This window comes from Geotrypetes seraphini, chromosome 11 (assembly GCF_902459505.1).
Source record: "Geotrypetes seraphini chromosome 11, aGeoSer1.1, whole genome shotgun sequence".
NCBI classification, from domain to species: Eukaryota; Metazoa; Chordata; class Amphibia; order Gymnophiona; family Dermophiidae; genus Geotrypetes; species Geotrypetes seraphini.
Genome location: NC_047094.1, coordinates 35749621 through 35771094, shown reverse-complemented (window position 1 = coordinate 35771094; position 21474 = coordinate 35749621). Strand labels below are relative to the sequence as shown.

General features: G+C 46.2%; 1 protein-coding gene across 6 annotated transcripts in view; it reads right to left on the bottom strand.

Annotated features, from left to right (window-relative positions):
- LOC117369188 overlaps positions 1–21474 on the bottom strand; it is a 293723-nt gene that overhangs the window by 242314 nt on the left and 29935 nt on the right. For 5 of the 6 annotated variants that reach the window (XR_004541095.1, XM_033963328.1, XM_033963324.1 and 2 more), the window contains one exon: positions 16898–17025. Coding sequence is in view for 5 of the 6 variants with exons in the window: in XM_033963328.1 (XP_033819219.1) it covers positions 16898–17025 (128 nt within the window). In the remaining variant the exon portion in view is untranslated. The remainder of the gene's footprint in view (positions 1–16897; positions 17026–21474) is intronic. The other variant, XM_033963325.1, reaches the window with a different exon arrangement.

The following is a 21474-nucleotide window of genomic DNA, read 5'->3' as shown; positions in this document are numbered from 1 at the left end:
CATTGGTTGAATGAGGCATTGTGATGTCACAATAGTAGCTCTGGTTATCAGAGGCTGAAACTTCTCACATTATTTACCTATTTGATTTTCTATACCATTCTCCCAGGGGAGCTCAGAACGGTTTACATTACTTTATTTAGGTACTTAAGCATTTTTCCCTGTCTGTCCCGGCGGGCTCACAATCTACCTAATGTACCTGGGGCACTGGGGGGATTAAGTGACTTGCCCAGGGTCACAAGGAGCAGCGTGGGTTTGAACCCACAACCCCAGGGTGCTGAGGCTGTAGCTTTAACCACTGCGCCACACTCTCCCTTACATCTATTTTTACACCATATTCTTGACCAAAACTACGTTCAACTCAGAAACTTCCAAAACAAGACTGTTTGGATGTGGGAGAGGCCAGCAACGTGATGGACTGGCTACCCAGACATAACAAAAGTAGTGGGGCACCTTACAAGGGCACTGCTGTGAACTTCACAAAAAGTGTGCCACATGTATATCTCACCATAACCCCCTTATAATTTATAGTGATTCCCCCCAAAACCTACTAGACCCACCTGTCTACAACCCTAATAGCCCTTATGGCTGCAGGTGGCACTTATATGGCAGTACAGTAGGGTTTGGGTTTTTTTTTTAGTGGACTCACATTTTTCACCATGAATGCAGTGGTTAGAGTGGATTATGGGTCTGGGTCCTCCTCTCTATGGTCCAGTAGCCCACCCCCAGACTACTTAAGCCACTTCTGTGCAGCTCTACTAGGTTTTCCTATGCCAGGTGCTGATGTTCCAAAGGCAGGTATGTATATTTTTATTCCGATTTTTATGGTGGTGTGAGGGGTCAGTGAGCAGGGGGGGGTTTGGGAGTGTGTGGGGTCTTTACTTTGTGCTCGCAGTGGTTATCTGGTCACTTTGGATACCTTTTGGACACTTAGACTTGTGTTTAGTTGCCTAAGTCACAACGTATAAGTCCCGTCTAAGCGATCTCATCAAACTTTCAATTATCTCTGCAATACAACCAAGTCTAGGTCAGCCCACATTCCGCCCACACCACTCCTCCAAAAACACCCCTTTCTGCTCTGGGCGCACAGCGAGATTCTGAGGTCTAAAATGTCCCTGAACATGTCTAAAAAGCCGTTTGATTATTGGCACTTGGGCAACCTGTCCTTTTGATCATGCAAATGCCAACTTGGGCAGGTTTTTAGACGTATTTCTGTTTCGATTATGAGTCCCTGTGCATTTTCATTCCACTGGCTTTTTGCATCTGTTTTGGTATGGTATTTCCCCCACTTTGGGGGGGAGGTTTTATACTTTACAGAATAATGGCTTTAAACACTCAACTTGGGTGCCAAGAGCTACACTAGCTTCCAGCAGGTGTAGGTCTGATGCCCAGAGCTGGGTGTGGAAATTGGCGCTAAGCACTGTTCTATAAAGGGTGTAGCGTCAAACTTTTCTAGTACCCATTTTTAAGCACCATTTGTCAAATTCCTCCCAAACAATATATACCCAGTTCTGCTAGCATTCTATAACAGAAAAAGAAGGCGCCGACTTTTCTTTATAGATTAGGCATTAAATAGGTGCGTCTAGGCATGTCAATCTAGGCACCCTTTTATCAAATTGCCCTCGTGGTTTTCACAACTAGAACTCTTACAAAGACCTCCTTGTTTTACCATTGTAATAGTTGTAACTAGAGAATGACACGGTGACAAAATTCATCACCGTCCCCGTCCCCGCGGATAACCGTGGGAAACCATCTTCATGTCACTTTAAGGAGAGAGGGAAGAATCAGAGTATGAATGGCCACAACCACTGACCCGCAAGCTTTGCTTTGAAGAATGCTGGTGTAGAAGGACTGAGGTTGAGATAGACACTACAGAATAACAGTCTCTGGTATCCAGAGCAGATATTGTGATGTCATAATGCCTCATTCCACCAGTGCCTAAGAGCCAATCACATCAGTGATGTCACAATGGCTTCATTATCCTTGGCTCACATAAGAATCAGAGTATGAATGGCCACAACCACTGACCCACAAGCTTTGCTTTCAAGAATGCTGGTGTAGAAGGACCGAGATTGAGATAGACACTACAGAATGACAGTCTCTGGTATCCAGAGCAGATATTGTGATGTCATAATGCCTCATTCCACCAGTGCCTAAGAGCCAATCACATCAGTGATGTCACAATGGCTTCATTATCCTTGGCTCACATAAGAATCAGAGTATGAATGGCCAAAACCACTGACCCGCAAGCTTTGCTTTGAAGAGTGCTGGTGTAGAAGGACCGAGGTTGAAATAGACACTAGAAAATGACATGGGATTATTTCCTGCGGTTATCCGCGGGGACGGGAACGGTGATGAATTTTGTCACCGTGTCATTCTCTAGTTGTAACATCAATTAGTTGATCTTTAGGCGATATTGCTTTTCTCGTATTAATTTAACCCACTCCCCTTTCACGAAGCCGCACTAGGCTTTTTTATCACCGGCCATGGCAGTATTAGCTCCGATGCTCATACAATTCCTATTAGGTAAGGGTGAGCAGCGCCCAGGGCAGTGACACCGCTCCCCACCCGGCCGCGCACACCCCCTTCCCTTTCCCCATACCTTTTAAACTTCTCCGGTATGAGCAGCAAGCCTACGTCGGTGTCGGCTCACCCTTTGACGCCACTTCCTAGGCGTGGGTCCTGGAAGTGACATCAGAGAGAGCGCCGATGCCGACGCGGGCGGCAACTTCACACTGGGGAAGTAAAAAAAGTAGGGAAGGCAAGGGGTTGGCGTCCAGCAAGGAGAGGAGCGAGGGGCAGAGAGGAGAATGGGGTTCTGTGCCCTTAGGAAGACCACACCCAGGGCGGTCCACTCCCGCCCCACACCCCCTTACTACACCACTGAGCGTCGGCATTAATACTGCCGCAGTCGGTGATAAAAAATAAAGCCTAACGCAACTTCGTAGAAAAGGGGATTAACGTTTTCCTTTTTTATTTTCAATACTTCATTGAACTTTTACTTTAATTTTAATAACTCAATCTTATTCTTACTTTATTGATATTTCTTTTCTGTCAGAATTTGTATTTCTTTTCTATCTTATTTTACACCATTAACATGTTCATGTTTTGTGATAAGCCTTTTTTACCCTGCATTAAGCGTGCGTTTAATGAAGCTTTGAGGAGCATTTTCAAAACTGAAAAATGTCCAAAAATCAGCACTTGGACGTTTTCCTCCTTTTTCAACAGCTTCTTAAATCATTCATGTTATAGTTGATTATTTGGATTTGATCAACAAACTTCTTCCCCTTTATATGACTGGTTGTTTTCAAGAAAAGTAGCAGAAGGGTGTTTTCCTGTCCTTTTTGGTTTTGAGCTCTAATATCTTAGATACGTAATCCAAAATTCTAAATATGGTGACGATAAAATTTTGCTGGTTTTGCGATCGTTCCCCGGCCCCGACCCGATTCACTAAACTGCTGCCCGATCAGTCTCCGATCTGATCCATCCGTGCAAATGAGGGAAAATGGCATGCAAAAGTAGGAAGCGATTGTTCACTAAGCAGAAGAAGAAATACCGATTGAGTTTGCCGGTCCGAAAAGAAGCAACTGCAGAGGACCAGTCACCTACAGTGGTACCTTGGTTTAAGAGCATAATTCGTTCCAGAAACATGTTCTTAAACCAAAACAATCGTATATCAAAGCAATTTTCCCCATAGAAGATAATGGAAACTTGAACAATTCGTTCCACATCCCCAAAAACTTAATTACCATTAGGGACGACTCCACCGCTGCCTCTGCCACAGACCCATCCACGCGGCTCCTCCAATTCTCCTCCTCTGCTGCTGTTGGCTGCCTCTCACTGCGGGTGGTGCTGGCTAAGCAAACGCCGCCACCGCCGCCGCCACCGCAACAGAGCCCGACTAGACACTGTTGGCTCTGCCGCTCCCGGAAGCTGCCCCCCCTCCCCCCGGATGCCACTACCCCCTCTGCTAGGACTCTCAAGTGCTGGCTCACTCCTGCCAGACGCACCTCGACTCCCATGCTCCACCCGAGGCCACCGGCGCTGCTATCGCCTCTTTCCCCCCCCCCCACCCCAACTGGCCCTGTCCTTACCCCTGCACCGCCGTTGATAAAAGTGCCTGCCGCCGGTCTGCTGCTGAGCCTTGAGCATCTGCACATGCTCAAGGCCTTCTGGATCTCACCCTCTCCGAGATTCTCAGGAGAATCTCATGAGGATGAGATGCTCAAGGCTCAGCAGCAGACCGGCGGCAGGCACTTTTATCACCGGCAGTGCAGGGGTAAGGACAGGGCCAGTCAGGGAGGGGGGGGGAAGAGGCGATAGAAGCGCCGGTGGCCTCGGGGGGAGCAATACTGTTGGTTCCCGTGGTCGGGTCGGGTCGGGTGGGGATTCGCAAATCGAGTCAATGCTCGGTTTACGAGTCAAAACTTTGCTGAGTGCTTTGCTCGTCTTGCAAAACAATCGCAAACCGGGTTACTCGTAAACCGAGGTTTGACTGTACTATCCTTGCCGACTCCCCTGCCCAGAAATATCAGTATCAAGGTTACTACCCCATATAAAACAACCATTAAAATTAAAAATAAAACTGTAAAATAACTTTACATATCTGTAAAAAGCGCATTGCGAGCCCATAGGTTTAAGCCCGCGGGTTTAAAGTGTGTTCTGTTCGATAAATGTCCATAGTCTGGCTACACAAAAATCTAATTCACTGTGTCGGTCACAAATCATTCCTTTTTAACAATGTCCAACTAGTAGGGCCAGCAAAAGTAAACTGCAGCCACCTCTCTCCCTTTCTTTTGAGCTCGCTTGTGCTTTGCGGGCAGCACATTCGACGCCCGCCAGTGATGTGCGGGAATAAACCCTACCCACTAACCACATAGCAAAGGGCGAACAGCAAGCGCATGCGTAAATTGCATCAATAACCAACAAGGATACTCTGCGCATGCATTTCAATGGCTTTTACAGCGCTCCGTGGAATTGCTATAGGGCGTGCATCCGATCAGATCATTTGGTCGCTCGGCAAAACTCGGCCAAGAATCGCCCATCAACGATCCTGTTGGCAAGTTTAGTGAATCTAGGCCAAAATGTATTTATCTGAATTTCACCTTGTATTAGAAATGACACAGACAACAGCTAATTTCACTGTTGCTTGAGATCGGACATAAGAACAAAATCCAACTAATCTGCAGTGAGTACCCAGTGAATCCAAGAGAAAACAGAAAACTGCAGACCACTGTACAAGATGCAGGCTGTGGTTATTTCAATGAACCACGTGTTGCACACAATTAGACGGTGGCAAGTTAAATGCACGCAAGACAAATTCGCGAGGACAACTGCGCGAAGACAACACAGCATGACAATTGAGCGCAACAACAATTGCGCGCATGACAACTCGGCGCAAGACAACGGCACGAAATGACAATTGAGCGCAGCGACAATTGCGCTCATGACAACTTTGCACAGGACAATTGCATGCAGACTTGCGCACTATTGCCTTGCGCTATAAAGTCCTGCGCGCTATTGTCTTGGACTATAAAGACTTGCGCACATCTGGCCGCACGCATTTGTCTTGCGCGCTAATGACTATGAACCCAATTAGACCACCTTGGACAGGTAAAGGGGGACCCGACACGGTCTGGGTTTCGATCAACACGTCTTCGTCAGGGGTCCGATAGAATGGAAAAGTTAATGTCTCACTAAAACGTATGCTATCAATGTGACAGGGAGTGATTTTCGGGACAAAGAGTGTGTGAAAACCATTGGAGAGGTGTGATAAGTATGTTATTCAGAAGAATCCCCATGCAGCAGGCATAAAATCGATATCATTATTAGGTAAAAACAAAGCATAAATGCATGAAGTGCACGAGACCAATGATAGGAGCATAAAATCTATATCATTATTAGGTAAAAATAAAATGGAACAACTGAAACATAAGCTTTAAAAGAAGCTGATTGCGTGAGAGTCATTTTTAAAGAACAGGGCTGAGCCACAGATGCCCCTTGCCAGTCTGAACGTCTTTTTTTGGGGGGCACCATGACTGCCATTGCTAGGTATCTCTTAAAGCGGCAGAGGCCAGAAATCAACAGTAAAAAGAAAAAGGGAATTATGTAAATACAGTCAGTTGTAAGACACTGTTTTATTTTTTTTAAAAGGCAAAAATAAAATTTACGAAGAATCAAATGCTCCCTGATAAAGACAGCAAAATCGTACCCTAAACGGCTTTTCTCCCACAAGTCATTCAATGTCTTTCCCTAGCCTTCATTTTTCGTTTTAGGGATTCCTCCTCAATTAGAATCAACATTGTTCAGAGGAGTCATTTGCATACGTAGTCTCCCAAGCAACCACATGAACCTGCCTAAAACTTCTCAAACCATTCATGCGGGGGACTTAAGACACCCAGAGAGGACCAGATGGCTAGAAAGGAGGAAGATAGAGACCCAATGAGATCAGCTATTGTTCGGTTGAACTTACCCCTCTCCTCCCCCCCCCCAAAAAAAAGGCACTAGCATGCTTGGTTGCTTTACCATTCTTTGCACCGTGGAGATCATACCAGCGCATGTGTTGTGATCGAAGTAATTTGATAACAAAACTTATACCGTAGATCAATTAAGAGTCACCACACAGGAACTGGTATTGTTCCTAGTGCAATTTTAATGATTATTTGGGTTTATGTACTAAAAATGCTTACAACGTACCACAGTATGTGAATCCCATGATAAATTCTCATGCAGTGAAATGGTGCTTTGTGTCTTAGCTTTGTAATACAGATTAGCGAATCCCGTGACAAATTTTCATGCGGTGTAACAGTGAATTTTACCTCACCATAGTAACGCAGGTTAGTGAATCCCTTGGCAAATATAATTTTAGGTTGCTACAGGCAACTATAACTCATATTGTGCATTCCTAGCAAGTTTAGAAGTACTATTTGCTAGGAGTGTTTGGCGCAGTGTTTAAAGTGACAGCCTCAGCACCCTGAGGTTGTGGTTTCAAGCTAACACTGTTCCTTGTGACTCTGGGCAAGTCACTTAATCCCCCCATTGCCCCAGGTACATTAGATAGATTGTGAGCCCACCGGGACAGACAGAGAAAATTGCTTGAGTACCTGAATAAATTCATGTAAACCATTCTGTTTTAAATCTTTATTCATTTTCAAATGTTACATCAAGTGAATTACATAATCTCAATAATAATTTATATATATACATACTTGATAAGCTCATCTATTAATACTTAATTTAATTTTTTTTTATATAAAAATTGATATTAAAATTCATATTAATATTTCAGAAATCTAAATTTATATATTTTTAGTTAATATAATACTATCCCTTCCCCTCCCCCCTCCCTTCAGAACCTCAATATCTGAATAAAGTTTTAATACAGTTCCCCCCTTACCTTCTTATCAAATTCTAAACATGGGAAAATTAATCATTCTTTACAGTATTCAGTTAATGGTCTCCATATTTTTTGAAATTTACTTATATATCCCTTTTGTGTTGCTATAGTGAGTTCCATTTTGTATATGTGGCATACAGAATTCCACCAGAATGTATAATTTAATCTATCATGTTTTTTCCAATTATAAGTGATTTGTTGTATTGCTATTCCAGTTAAAATAAATAGAAGTTTGTTATTACTTGATGATATTTGACTTTTTTTTCTCATAGTTGTTCCAAACAATATGGTATCATATGTCAGGGCTACCAGGATTTTCTAACATCCTATTAATTTGGGGCCAAATTGATTTCCAGAATGTTAAAATGAATGGACAAAAGAATAAAAGATGGTCTAATGTCCCAATTTCGATATGACAGTGCCAGCATCTATTAGATTTAGAGCTATCAATTCTATGTAAACCATTCTGAGCTCCCCTGGGAGAATGGTATAGAAAACTGAATAAATAAATAGTGTGAAAGGTTTCAGCCTCTGATATCTAGAGTTGGTATTGTGACATCACAATGCCTCATTCCACCAATGCCTAAGAGCCAACCTCATCAGTGATGTCACAATGGCTTGATTGTCCTGTACTTGGCTCACTTTTGGTACATGTTGATTTCTAGAGTGGCGCAGTGGTTAAAGCTACAGCCTCAGATTGTGGGTTCAATCCCACGCTGCTCCTTGTGACCCTGGGCAAGTCACTTAATCCCCCCATTGCCCCAGGTACATTAGATACATTGTGAGCCCACCAGGACAGACAGAGAAAATTGCTTGAGTACCTGAATAAATTCATGTAAACTGTTCTGAGCTCCCCTGGGAGAATAGCATAGAAAATTGAATAAATAAATTTTAGATGTGTATAAACCAGCATTTAGGCATTTTTATTGCATAAATGTTTTGAGGAAATTATGGGCTCCCGCTAAGATGTGTTATTTTTCTGTTATTCATTCATTCTTCTATACCAAGGGTAGGCAATTCTAGTCCTCAAGAGCCACAGGCAGGTCAGGTTATCCACAATAAATATGCATGAGATAAGATTTGCATCTCAAGGAAGAAGTGCATGCAAATCCATCTCTTACATATTAATTGCAGATCTCCTGACAACCTGACCTGCCTGTGGCTCTCAAGGACCAGATTTGCCTAACCCTGTTTTACACCATTCTCCCAGGGGAACTCAGAACAGTTTGCATGAATTTATTCAGGTATTCAAGCATTTTTCCTTGTCTGTCCTGGCAGGCTCACAATCTATCTAATGTACCTGGGCAATGGGGGGATTAAGTGACTTGCCCAGGGTCGCAAGGGGCAGAGGGAGATTGAACCCACAACCTCAGGGTGCTGAGGCTGTAACTTTAGCCACTGTGCCACGCTCTCCCCACTCTCCTGGTTATTAGTAACATACATAGTAACATAGTAGATGACGGCAGATAAAGACCCGAATGGTCCATCCAGTCTGCCCAACCTGATTCAATTTAAATTTTTTAATTTTTTCTTCTTAGCTATTTCTGGGCAAGAATCCAAAGCTTTACCCTGTACTGTGCTTGGGTTCCTACTGCTGAAATCTCCGTTAAAACCTATACCCTCCGTTAAAACCTATACCCTCCCAGCCATTGAAGCCCTCTCCGGCCCATCCTCCACCAAATGGCCATATACAGACACAGACCGTACAAGTCTGCCCAGTACTGGCCTTAGTTCAATTTTTAATATTATTTTCTCATTCTAGATCCTCTGTGTTCATCACACACTTCTTTGAACTCAGTCACAGTTTTACACTCCACCACCTCTCTCGGGAGCGCATTCCAGGCTTCCACCACCCTCTCCGTAAAGTAGAATTTCCTAACATTGCCTTTGAATCTACCACCCCTCAACCTCAAGTTATGTCCTCTGGTTTTACCATTTTCCTTTCTCTGGAAAAAATTATGTTCTACGTTAATACCCTTCAAGTATTTGAACGTCTGAATCATACCTATTGCATAAAATGGGATCTGTGTTAAAACAGCATGAGTTAAAATAACCTGTCTTAATGGTAGCCCACATGGATAACTTTTTTCCTTAATTAAAGAAAAAAGAATGCCTATAGAAATCACAATCACTTCAATATGTGATAAAAGGACAATCAAGCCATTGTGACATCACTGATGAGCTTGTCTCTTAGGCATTGGTGGGATGAGGCATTATGACATCACAATATCAGCTCTGGTTCATACTAAGAGGAGCAGTTTTCCAATTTTATAAAGCCAGGATACACAATACGGCCTAGATTCTCTATAGAGCGCTGATTTCAGCAGCCGCCTTAAAAGCAGCCACCAATCCCATGGCAATCAAGCCCAATAATCACACCTCCGCAAAAGACAGGTGCCAGAAATGTAGGCCAGGGTTTTCTAGGCCTACATTTCCGGTGCCTATCTTTGCCGTGAATCTGCGCATTAAGCTGCCTAATGCCACTTCTGGCGTTAGCCACGCCCACAGTGGTGTTAAGTGGTCTAACTTGTCTGCATAAGCACAATTCCAGTGCCGAATCTTTAGGCACCAGCAGTTGCCTTGAAAGTGAGTTTAAAACGTCATTTGAATGACGTTTTTAACTAAGTTTGGGTGCTCACCAGCACCTAAAAAAAAAAAAAAATCAGCGCCGGTTAGAGAATCCGGGCCTACACGTCTTAAAAATCCAAAAACATGTATACGGTAAGGAGACCTAGGGCTCCTTTTACGAAGCCGCGTTAGCGGTTTAACGGGCGTAATAGCACGTACTAATTTGCCAGCCGCGCTAGCAGCTGCCGCCTCCTCTTGAGCAGGCGGCAGTTTTTCAGCTAGCGCGGGGGTTAGCGCACGCTAAAAATGTGCGTGCGATAAAGTCACTAACGCAGCTTCGTAAAAAGGAGCCCATAATCTGGATGTGTTTTGGGCAAAATGGGCAGGACTAAAAAAAAAAAAGTAACCATTTATTACCAGTCTCAGAAAGGAAATGCACATTTATGCCCAATCTGATCAACATCAGCATTTACACCTGCTATCCAGGTTTAAGTTGTTTAAGTTTTAAAAAAAACTATTTGTATTGAACATCTGCACAAATTAGCTATGTGGTTAAGGCAAAGACAGATGAACAGTTTGCTGACATTTGAAGGAACATAGAATCACATCACCATTGTAACACTAACACTCCCTGACGCAGGTGCTTCGCTGAAACACAGCCCGTGTTTGGTCTAGAAAGTTGCGCGGGGACAGATATCCCACCCATCCCCACCAGGATCCTCTCCGTCCCCACCCGTCCCCGCCAGGATCCTCTCCGTCCCCACCCGTCCCCGCCAGGATCCTCTCCGTCCCCGCCAGGATCCTCTCCGTCCCCACCCGTCCCCGCCAGGATCCTCTCCGTCCCCACCCGTCCCCTGCCAGGATCCTCTCTGTCCCCACCCGGATCCTCTCCGTCCCCACCCGTCCCTGCCAGGATCCATCCCCGTCAGGATCCTCTCCGTCCCCACCCGTCCCCGCCAGGATCCTCTCCATCCCCGCCGGTATCCTCTCCGTCCCCACCCGTCCCCGCCAGGATCCTCTCCGTCCCCATCCGTCCCCGTCAGGATCCTCTCCGTCCCCACCCGTCCCCGTCAGGATCCTCTCCGTCCCCACCCGTCCCCACCAGGATCCTCTCCGTCCCCACCCGTCCCCACCCGGATCCTCTCCGTCCCCACCCGTCCCCGCCAGTATCCTCTCCGTCCCCACCCGTCCCCGTCAGGATCCTCTCCGTCCACACCCACCCCTACAAGGAATTACCTCCATCCCCGCCCGTCCCCATAAAAAGCAGCAATTGCTTCTGAAAGGATCATCAATTCCACAGTTTCTTTTGCTGTTTTCCTTGTGGAATCTCTTTGGTGGAACCCTTTTTTTGTTTTCTGTTCAGGTAATTAACTTATAAACCCCCCTCTTTTACTAAGGCTGACGTGTCCATTATATTATAAGGACAAACCCTGCTTCCAAAGCCTTCCATCCCCGTGGGAGTCCCGTGGGCCAGAGAGTGGTCCCCGTGGGAGTCCCATGGGTTAGGGGGGGATTCCCGCGGCACCCCCACGGTACCCGCGGGATTCCCGCGATCCCCGTTCCCGTGCAGACCTCTAGTTTGGTCCTTAATCAATTTTAGATGCCAACCCATCTGGTGCTTTTTTTTTTTTCATTTGCTTTGATTTCCTGTGCTTTTGATTCCCTCTCTTCTGTTTTCAGTGTACACTATTTCTATATGGCCATATACTTATATACATAGATGTATATACATTACGTTATTTTTATGCATATCCTTAATATGTTACACATATGTATTTTTTGTTAGTTGCTTGTACATCCTGAGTTATTTTTATTTTGGTTTATTAGGACCCCTGATGAAGGCGTGTTAACCGAAACACGGACCATGTCGGGTCCCTTGATTTGCTTTAAGGTGGTAGTTAACCGCATTCAATTATTTGATATAATAAATTTAGCCTGCATCATTGTACGTCTGTCTGCAGTTTTTCTTTGTTTTGTTTCCGTATTTTTTTTACTGCAGACATTGTTGGTTTTACTTTCTGTTGTTTTTCTTTCTTTCTGATCAACATTTGGCCGACATGCCCCCTGCATCTAAATCCCAGCAGATGGTACGGGCCTAAAGAAACTTTTCCCTGCATACTTTCCTTAACTAAAGCAGTGAAATCGAATTATTACAAAGTTATTACCGTATTTTCTTGCATATAACGCGTGTGTTATACGTGGTTTTTACAAACTGCGCATAACCTTGCGCATTATACGCGTGAGCGCGTTGTACAAATTTTTTTTTTACATAGTTCCCCCCCGCAACGTCCGATTCACCCCCCCGCAGGACCACTCGCACCCCCACCCCGAAGGACCGCTGCACGCACCCGCACCCCAAAGGATCGCTTGCACGCACTCCCACCCGCACCCACACCCCCAGCCTGAAGGACCGCTCGCACCCCCACAGCCTCCGGACCCCCACCCCATCATGTAGAAGCTCCTACCGGTGTCCTGCTGCTTCCTCTTGGCGGTCCCGGCCCTTCTGTGAGCCCTGTGCCTGCGCTGCTTCCTCTTCCGGCGGTCCCGCCCTTTCTCTGATGTCAAGCCCTCTTGCCCCGCCGACTCCCCGACTCCTCGACACGATTGGGGCAAGAGGGAACCCAAGCCCTCTTGCCCCCCCAACTCCCTGACACGATTGGGGCAAAGGGAGCCCAAGCCCTCTTGCCCCGCCGACTCCCCAACTCCCCGCCAATATCGGGCCAGGAGGGAGCCCAAGTCTTCCTGGCCCTGGCGACCCACACCCCTCTAGTTGTTCGGGCCAGGAGTGAGCCCAAACCCTCCTGGCCACGGCGACCCCCTACCTCCACCCCACACTACATTACGGGCAGGAGGGATCCCAGGCCCTCCTGCCCTCAATGCAAACCCCCCTCCCCCCAACGACCGCCCCCCCAATAACCTCCGACCGCCCCCCCAGCCGACCCGCGACCCCCCTGGCCGACCCCCACGACACCCCCACCCCCCTTTCCCGTACCTTTGTGTAGTTGGCCGGACAGACAGGAGCCAAACCCGCATGTCCGGCAGGCAGCCAACGACGGAATGAGGCCGGATTGGCCCATATGTCCCAAAGCTCCGCCTTCTGGTGGGGCCTAAGGCGCCTGGGCCAATCGGAATAGGCCCGGGAGCCTTAGGTCCCTCCTGGGGGCGGGACCTTGGGCACATGGTCGGGTTGGGCCCATGTGCCTCAGGCCCCGCCCCCAGGAGGGACCCAAGGCTCCCGGGCCTATTCTGATTGGCCCAGGCGCCTTAGGCCCCACCAGTAAACATAGAAGCATAGAAACATAGAAGATGACGGCAGAAAAGGGCTACAGCCCATCAAGTCTGCCCACTCTGCTTACCCACCCCCTGTCTATGCCCTAATGACCCAATTTCCTTATCTTGACCCTCGTAGGGATCCCACATGGGTATCCCATTTATTCTTAAAGTCTGGCACGCTGTCTGCCTCGATCACCTGCACTGGAAGCTTTTTCCAATGATCAACCACTCTCTCTGTGAAGAAATACTTTCTGGTGTCGCCATGAAATTTTCCGCCCCTGAGTTTGAGCGGGTGCCCTCTTGTGGCCGAGGGTCCCTTGAGAAAGAAAATATCATCTTCCACTTCGACACGTCCCGTGAGGTACTTAAATGTTTCGATCATGTCTCCCCTCTCCCTACGTTCCTCGAGAGTGTAGAGCTGCAATTTGTTCAATCTCTCTTCGTACGAGAGACCCTTGAGCCCCGAGATCATCCTGGTGGCCGTCCGTTGAACCGATTCAATTCTGCGCACATCTTTACTGTAATGTGGCCTCCAGAATTGCACACAGTACTCCAGATGAGGTCTCACCATGGCCCTGTACAACGGCATTATGACTTCAGGCTTTCGGCTGACAAAACTTCTATTGATACAAGCCAATATCTGCCTTGCCTTAGATGAAGCCTTCTCCACTTGATTGGCAGTTTTCATGTCTGCACTGATGATTACTCCTAAATCTCGTTCTGCTGAAGTCCTAGTTAAAGTTTCTCCGTTCAAGAAGTACGTCCTGCATGGATTTCCGCTTCCGAGGTGCATGACCTTACATTTCTTAGCATTGAAGCCTAGCTGCCAGGTTGAGGACCAACTTTCCAATGTAAGCAGGTCCTGCGCCATATAATTCTGTAAACTGCATTCACTTACTATATTACATAGTTTGGCGTCATCGGCGAATAGTGTTATTTTACCTTGAAGCCCTTGAGTCAGATCCCCTATGAATATATTGAAAAGGAGTGGACCCAGGACCGAGCCCTGCGGCACTCCACTGGTCACCTCCGATGTTTTAGAGAGGGTACCATTAACCACCACCCTCTGAAGTCTGCCACTCAGCCAATCATTGACCCATGCAGTTAGTGTCTCTCCTAACCCCATCGATTCCATCTTGCTTAGCAGCCTGTGGTGTGGGACACTGTCAAAAGCTTTACTGAAGTCCAGGTACACGACGTCCAAAGACTCTCCCAAGTCCAACTTTCTTGTAACCCAGTCAAAGAAGCTGATGAGATTGGATTGGCAGGACCTACCCTTGGTGAATCCATGCTGACTGGGATCCCGAAGATTCCCTTCATTCAAGATCGTGTCCAATTTGCTTTTAATTAGTGTTTCCATGAGTTGCACACTGTTGATGTGAGACTCACCGGTCTATAATTCGCAGCCTCTGCCCTGCAACCCTTTTTATGCAGAGGAACGACATTAGCTAATTTCCAGTCCAGGGGAACTTTCCCCTTACTTAGGGAGAGATTGAATAGCTCAGCCAACGGTTTCGCCAGGACATCGCTCAATTCTCTGTGAACTCAAAATTCTGAAACGGGTCTTCTGTGCTTTGTGTTGCCTTCAACTGCGGACCGTGTCCCGGTGCCTCACAGGTGAAGACTGAGCAGAAGTATTCATTCAGTAGTTCGGCTTTATCGGAATCTGCTTCCACGTAACTTCCGTCCGGTCTTCTAAGGCGTACTATCCCGCCTGTGTTCCTTTTTCTGTCACTAATATACCTGAAGAAGGATTTGTCCCCCTTTTTAATGTTTTTTGCCAGAATTTCTTCCACTCGAAGTTTTGCCTCCCTAACTGCCATTTTGACCACTGTAGACCTGGTCCTATATTCTACTTTTGCCTCTCTTTTCTCCGTGCGCTTGTAGGAGAGAAACGCTTTTTTCTTCTCCTTAATGAGGTGCGAGATCTCCGCGGTGAACCATTGGGGAGCTTTGGGACGGATGGGCCAATCCGGCCTCATTCCGTCGTTGGCTGCCTGCCGAACAGGCGGGTTTGGCTCCCGTCTGTCCGGCCAACTACACAAAGGTACGGGGAAGGGGGGTGGGGGTGTCGTGGGGGTCGGCCAGGGGGGTCACGGGTCGGCTGGGGGGGGGCGGTCAGAGGTTCTTGGGGGGGGGCGGTCGTTGGGGGGGGGGGGGTTTGCGTCGAGGGCAGGAGGGCCTGGGATCCCTCCTGCCCGTAATGTAGTGCGGGGGTGGGGGTAGGGGGTCGCCGTGGCTAGGAGGGTTTGGGCTCCCTCCTGGCCCGAACAACTAGCGGGGGGGGGGGGGGGGGGTCGCCAGAGCCAGGAGGGCTTGGGCTCCCTCCTGGCCCGATATTGTCGGGGAGTTGGGGAGTCGGCGGGGCAAGAGGGCTTGGGCTCCCTTTTGCCCCGATCGTGTCGGGGAGTCGGGGGGGGGGCAAGAGGGCTTGAGCTCCCTCTTGCCCCGATCGTGTCGGGGGTGCCGTGGTTGGCTGGGGCAAGAGGGCTTGAGCTCCCTCTTGCCCCGATCGTGTCGGGGGTGCCGCGGTTGGCTGGGGCAAGAGGGCTTGAGCTCCCTCTTGCCCCGGTCGTGTCGGGGAGTTGGCGGGGCAAGAGGGCTTGACGTCAGAGAAAGGGCGGGACCGCCAAGAGGAAGCAGCAGGACACCAGTAGGAGCTTCTACATGATGGGGGGGGTCGGGAGGCTGTGGGGGTGCGAGCGGTCCTTCAGGGTGGGGGTGCGGGTGCGTGTGAGCGGTCCTTCTGGGTGGGGGTGCAAGTGTTCCTGCGGGGGGGGGTGAATCGGACGTCGAGGGGGGCATCAGGCTTTCAGGGTGGGGACAGGACTTCAAGGGGGAGAGGAGAGTCGGGGCGGGCGAAAGGAGAGTCGGGCGGCGACGGGAGAGTCGGGCAGCATGCGCGGTATACGGGTGTGTGCGGTATATAAAAATTTCTGGACATAAATTTGTGTTTTCCGCGCGCTATACCCGTGTGCGCGTTTTACACGGGTGCGCGTTATCTACGTGAAAATACGGTACATATCTATATCTGTAAAACTGTTACCAAAGGGACTGACGTTCAAAGCACCATTAAGCAGCAGTTTTAGCTGGCGTCCTTGGAGGCCAACTGTTGATGGCCAGAATGTCCTCTAGAGTTTTACAATATGTTCACTGAATAATCAGCAGAGAGACAGATAGAGAGAACACAACTTTGCACATGACCACAACATCAGACCTGTTGATTTACACTTCCCCCTCCGTATTCGCGGTTTCGTTAACCACGGTTTTGGTTATTCACGGTCTTTCGTTCCCAGGCTCCACCCCGAAATTTACATCACAGGAAATTGCTGCTCCCAGCGATATACAGAGGAAATCGATGCACTTGCAGGTCAGGTTATTTGCGGTTCAGTGTCTTTTTTAGGGGGTTTTTTTTTTAACAGAAAAACAGCGAATAACATCCGAAAAGTTATTCGTGTTTTTTTCTGTATTCGCTGCCATGCTGTTCCCCTATCACCGCGAATGCGGAGGGGGAAGTGTACTTTCTTAGAGCAAAACAGAGTTACATGGATTATGGACTATCGTTTATCATCTGAATATTATAAATTTGATAATAATATTACTCACGACAACAGAGGACAAGAGCACAATTTTCTTTATCAACTCTACTCACATGTGTCTCACCTCAAAGTGCATGCTCTGTGCCAGGCACAGGTTCCTGACCGTCTCAGCTACCTCCTCTCCCTGGGACTTTACCACGGTTTCTTCATTTTCATACAGCAAATTGCTCACATAGACCTCCCCGATGTCTACTAAGAAGACAAAACATGTATGCAAATCACCCTCCATGACTATTGACAACCTATGAAACGGAATAAAGAGGTGTATGCTCTTGGGATAAGGAATTCATTTGGATCTCGCTGAATGGCAGCACTGCATGATATCATTTGATTTCACTTCAACAGCTAATGAATTCAGCAGCCAGATTAATATCTGATACTCCCAGGTTTGAACATATTACACTAGTTTTAAATAAATTACACTGGCTCCCATTCGCTTAGAGAATCTATCACAAGGTGCTTTCATACTTGCAAGAGATTCAAAAAATCTTTGGAAAGTCTACCATCCCAATCGTATATTAAGCTCTGAGGGATGTATGAGGCTTGTTAGTGGTAAGCAAACTAAGATTCACCATAAGAGAATCGGTGATATGATGTTTTCAGTGGTAGGAGTACAACTTTGGAACTCGCTCCCTGGAGTGCTACGATTATGTAAAGATTGAGTTTGTTTCAGGAAACAACTGAAACCCCAGTTGTTTGTTGATGCATTTATGTAGTGTGTTTAGTTTGGCACAATTCAAGTGAGTTGTGAGAATCTCCAAGATCTACACGAATTGACTGTGAGGTATTAAAATTTGACATCATATGACCCCTTTGTGTCAATGTACAAATCTTGTAAGAATTAGTAAAAATGGCATCTAGCTAATTCTGCCATTTTGATATTATTTGTATGATGCGTGTGTTGGTTGTTCATTTGTACACTGCTTTGATTTAAAGCGATTTACAAATTTTTTAACATAAACACCCAATTCCTAATCAACTGACTTGCCAAGGCTATGCTGAAGAGGCAACACTTACACCCCCACAGGAAAGAGGAAATCCCAAGTCCTTGTACTGCAGCGACATTTATAAGCAGGATTCAGGAATCTATGTGTAGTAGATGCTGAAGGAAACCATAGTCTATAGCACTTACCAAGGATTGTCACTACAATTACTGGGTTATAAGCACGGAGTAGGATGCTCTTTACAAAAAAGACCTCAGAATATTAACACACACATACATTCAGTAATTTAGACTACTGTAATGCCTTGTTCAAGGCATTAAGCTTACAGATATAAAAAGACTACAGCTTATCCAAAATAAGGCTGTCAAACTGATTTCATGGACTTACAAATATCATCATGTCACTTTTCTCCTATTAGATGAACATCGATTGCCAATCTCTCTAAGAATTATCTTTAAAATTAATAACGTTATGTAATTCACTATTGTAAACTGCTTAGATGGCTTACCGATGGGCAATATGACAAATTTTAGTAAACTTAAATAAATCTGCAGCGCTTGTGACAGGTCCAGGGAGAGTCTTGATATGCTGAGACCATGAAACTAAACTAAACTAAACTAAACCTTGGGTTTATATACCGCACCATCTCCACGAATGCGGAGCTCGGCACGGTTTACAGGAAGAAAGATGAGAGAGGAACTACAGTGGAGAGATTAAAGAATTAGGTGTAAAGGGGGAAGGTGAGAGGCCTAAGAGGGGGGAAGTATTACAGTTTTGAGAATAGCCAGGTTTTTAGGTGTTTGAAGAGAAGGGAACTTTGGAAATAAAGCTCCCATGAGCTTTAGGGTCAAGGTGATTTCTTCCAAGACCCCAGGGAGGAGGAAATCCTGGGCTGGAATCCCACTGGGAGGGGGGAGACAAAGGAGTCCCAACTGCCCTCAGAGAATGAGTAAACATAGAACATAGAAACCTGAGTAAGCAGGGGGGGGGAGAGTGTCAGAGGACAGGCACATTCCAGAACCTTCCTAATAAGTATATAATAGGCAGCCTGCCCAGGAGGGGAGAGATGGTGTTGCCTATGACATAGTATGAATCAAGGAAGGGACGTCTGTTTGGAAATGCTATATGAGGCTTTTGAGAAAAGGAATGCCTTGCAAGCGGTGTACAATATATGCCTTAGCAAGGTAGGACATTTAAGGAAGGTACTAAGTACTTGTTTGCAGAAGGAAATTAGATTCTGAGAAAGAGAGAAAAATCAGCTTAATGTTTTTCTTTTGGGCGTTTTCTTTTAATTGCCAGCTGGGGATGAAGAATGGTATTGGAGGAAGCTAAATGAGTGCTGGTACCATTCAGGGTGTGGAGGCTGTTAGTTGTTATAAAGAAACACCCCCCATTCTTTGTTGGAGTCATGGTAGCAAAATCCTGAGAAAAAAGTCAGGAATATGATTTGCATATGCTAATGAGTCTAACAAGACTGTCCTTTTGACCCCGTTCTCTTTGTGTCCGAGGGAAAGCAAGGAAGATAAAGAAATTGTGGCTATCAGCATAAAGCCTCCATAATGCAGTGATCAGTTTCCACAGGAAGGGGTTGAAGTATGGGATTTCACTCTGAGCATGATAGTACTGAGAAGTATGGACTAAAGATAGGTCCTCGAGGTCCACAATCCAGCCTGGTTTCCAAGATTTCCACGATAAATATGTATGAGATATATTTAAATGGAATGGAAGCAGTGAATGCAAATAGATCTCATTGTGGAAATCCTGAAAACCAGGCTGGGCTGTGGATCTTGAGGACACCTATATACAGTAGGTATATCTGGGCATTAAGACTGGGTAGAGCATCTGCACAGTTGGCCCAAGAGGTTCCCACTTGGCCTCTTCCCTAGGTCACTTTTTATAAAATTACTCTCCATATGTCTTATAATGTGGCTAAAGAAAAAAAAAAACTGAAAAGGCAGCTATATCCCTTTACTATAAATTGTTAACCCAAATAGGGTGGATATCTGGCTCTATGATCTAAATTCAGTTCAATCTTATGTGGAGTTGGATTGGTCTTTTTTGTGATATTTGAATTCTTCTCCTCCGGGGGGGGGGGGGGGGTATCTAATGATGTTTATAGTGTCTTAGATTAGAGAATGACACAGGGACAAATTTTTCTACCTCCCCGCAAGTTTTGTCGCTGTCTATGTCCCTGGCCCATTCCTGTAAGCTCTGCCTTAACCGCACAAGCCTCAAACACTTATGATTTTAAAGTGTTTGAAGCTTGTGCAGATGAGGACGGAGCTTAGGCATTGGTGGAATGAGGCATTATGACATCACAGTCTGAGCTCTAGAATGTTGTTACTTATGATGTTAAAATGTTTGAGGCTTGTGCAGATGAGGACGGAGCTTAGGCATTGGTGGAATGAGGCATTATGACATCACAGTCTGAGCTCTAGAATGTTGTTACTTATAGTTTATAGTTTATTCAATTTTTGATTAAACGCCTTTTCGTTACTACAAAGCGTTGTACAGAATAAAAAATATTTACATTTAACAATAATGACGAAAAGTATTTACATTTATCTAAAATGACAATTAAACATACTTTCTTATAGTAAAAATACAAGACAACAGACCGTACAAACTGGGTAAATGTTGACCCTTAGGCCATTAAACATAAGGAAAAGGGGGAAGAAATACACTTGAAATAGAAAAGTGAGAAACATATAAGGGAAGAACACTTAGGAACTGGGGAGCAGTAAAATTTTAAAGTGTTTGAAGCTTGTGCAAATGAGGACGGAGCTTGCAGGAATGGGGCAGGGACAGGAAAAGAACTCGCAGGGACATGACAGGAAAATGAGTTCCTGCGGGGATGGGGAAAAATTTGTCCCCCTGTCATTCTCTATCTTACATCAGCTACAATGACCCCAAGAAATCACCAACAGAAACAGCACGGAGGTGACCTGACACCTCTTCAACAAAAGATGAGTGCTGTGTCCAGTTTCAGAGTGTTAAAACAGTTGGGACCTCCTTCGTCATGCCAATTTAAGTTTATGAAGTGATCACTGAAGAGTCTGAAAATTGTTTTTCTCTGGACGCAGGCATTCACAGAAACATCAACCAGTACCAGAACCTCTACAGGACCTGGCAGATTCCAAAATGGACCTCAGAGACACAAGAAATAAACTGGAGTCATTTAGAACTGCAGTACTCGTGGGACCTTGCAGACTCGGCCTTGGAAAATCAGTCACGGCAGGGGTCTAGCAATCTGATACCGATTGGCACTGCATTATTCTTGATAGTCATGGTAGAAGGGGAATCACTATAGGATTTTTTACAGCGGTAGAATTTCTAACAGCAGCTGCACAAGAGAATTATTTTGCTGAAATATAAGAACATAAGAACATAAGCAGTGCCTCCGCCAGGTCAGACCACAGGTCCATCCCGCCCAGCAGTCCGCTCCCGCGGCGGCCCAAACAGGTCACGAACTGTCTGAATCATCAGAAGGGGCTCCCTTGCCACCTTGGTTTCCCATTTAAGTCCTGCCTTCCTATCGAAGTCCTAACCCTCCGGTCTTGCACATGCACGACCTGGTTGGTTTATACTCATTACCTGGTTAACTTCCTATACTTGTGTTACATCCCAGCTCCTCCCTCAGTATCCCACGATCCCTTTATCCCTCAGGAATCCATCCAATCCCTGTTTGAATCCTTGT